The sequence below is a fragment of the Cyprinodon variegatus genome, unplaced genomic scaffold (genome assembly GCF_000732505.1).
Source record: "Cyprinodon variegatus isolate N-32 unplaced genomic scaffold, C_variegatus-1.0 Scaffold1277, whole genome shotgun sequence".
Taxonomy (NCBI): Eukaryota; Metazoa; Chordata; class Actinopteri; order Cyprinodontiformes; family Cyprinodontidae; genus Cyprinodon; species Cyprinodon variegatus.
The window spans coordinates 46,792-48,074 of NW_015151730.1; the positions used below are offsets into that span (position 1 = coordinate 46,792).

The following is a 1,283-nucleotide window of genomic DNA, read 5'->3' on the forward strand; positions in this document are numbered from 1 at the left end:
ATGAATGTGCTTTGATCTAAACCAGGAATCTGAAGCTCCAGTCCATAATAAAATAAAATAATTGGGACAATAAGCAGGACTCTGTAGAAATACATATTGACAAAGTAGCTTGGAGGCTGGATTTTCCTGTATTTATTCAGAAACACCCATCTTCTCATTAAGACTGAGCAGCTTGACTCTCCCTGTATCCCAAAGCATGATGCCTCCACTACCATGTTTCACCGTGTGAATGGGTTGAAGCCTCATAACTTGGAGTTATATGTCATCAGGAGAGCCCTGATAGTTTGGAGGGAGAGAGCAGAGCTGCTGGCTGAGGTTCGACTTGCAGAGCAACAGGCCAGGGAACGATCCATTCAACAGAAGGTTTGATCTTTGCCCTAATTACAAAATGTGTCATGATCGTTACAGTTTGTGATGTCTCTCTTTTTTTTTTTTTTTTTGTTGCTCTCAGAGTGTGGAACCTGCAAAGGCTTTTTATGCCTGGAGAGGGGTTACAACAGGTGCAATTCTGAAGCTTACCCAGCAGAGGGAGCTGCTTAGCTGGGCTCAGATGATGAGAAGTGAAGGTAAATGGACATGTGCAGACTCTAAACATGGGAGTTTCATCTTAGTTGGTTTAAGTGTTTATTTTTTCCAGACAAGCCTAAATCTGATCATCTAAACACATTTTCTTTTTAACATTTTTAGACTCTTAAACTTAAAATGGATCCATTAGTAAACATTTTTCAGCTTCTAAGGAAACCAGTGAAGAACTTCTATTTGAGAATGTTTATGCTGTATCTGTGGACTAATCCTTTATGTTTATCTAAAAGGTTTTAATCATTTAAAGTAAGTTTGTATTCCTGGTTAACACCTGAGGAGACGCAACGGTAACCCGTTTTTGCTCCTCACAAAAAGTTTTTTTTTAAAATTCCAAGCTGTATTTAAACCAGTATGTTTAACCAGTATGAGCATCATCTGTCAGTTCGCTTGTCTTGATTTAAGCTGATCTACAAAACAGAATGGGGAAATTTTAAAAAAACATTGATTTAAAGAAATGAAGATTGTGTTCATCGTTAAATTAAAGGCTTGTAAATATTTTAAGATTATTAGCTAGAAATGATCAAATGTGGCCCCACTACTTATAAATGCAGCAATGAAAATAAAATAATCATGTGTTTTATTATAAAAGCATCCGTGCTTGTTTTGTCCAGGGGATTTTTTAAGTAAGGAAATTTAGTTATCTTTCTGACCCAAGTGGTATTTAGTAAAATATGGTTTAATTTACAATATTTTTATAAAAA

General features: G+C 35.9%; 1 protein-coding gene across 1 annotated transcript in view; it reads left to right on the forward strand.

Annotated features, from left to right (window-relative positions):
- sfi1 (SFI1 centrin binding protein) overlaps positions 1-1,283 on the forward strand; it is a 14,765-nt gene that overhangs the window by 7,429 nt on the left and 6,053 nt on the right. The window contains exons 12-13 of the mRNA XM_015401950.1: positions 196-363; positions 452-566. Coding sequence (XP_015257436.1) covers positions 196-363; positions 452-566 — 283 coding nt within the window. The remainder of the gene's footprint in view (positions 1-195; positions 364-451; positions 567-1,283) is intronic.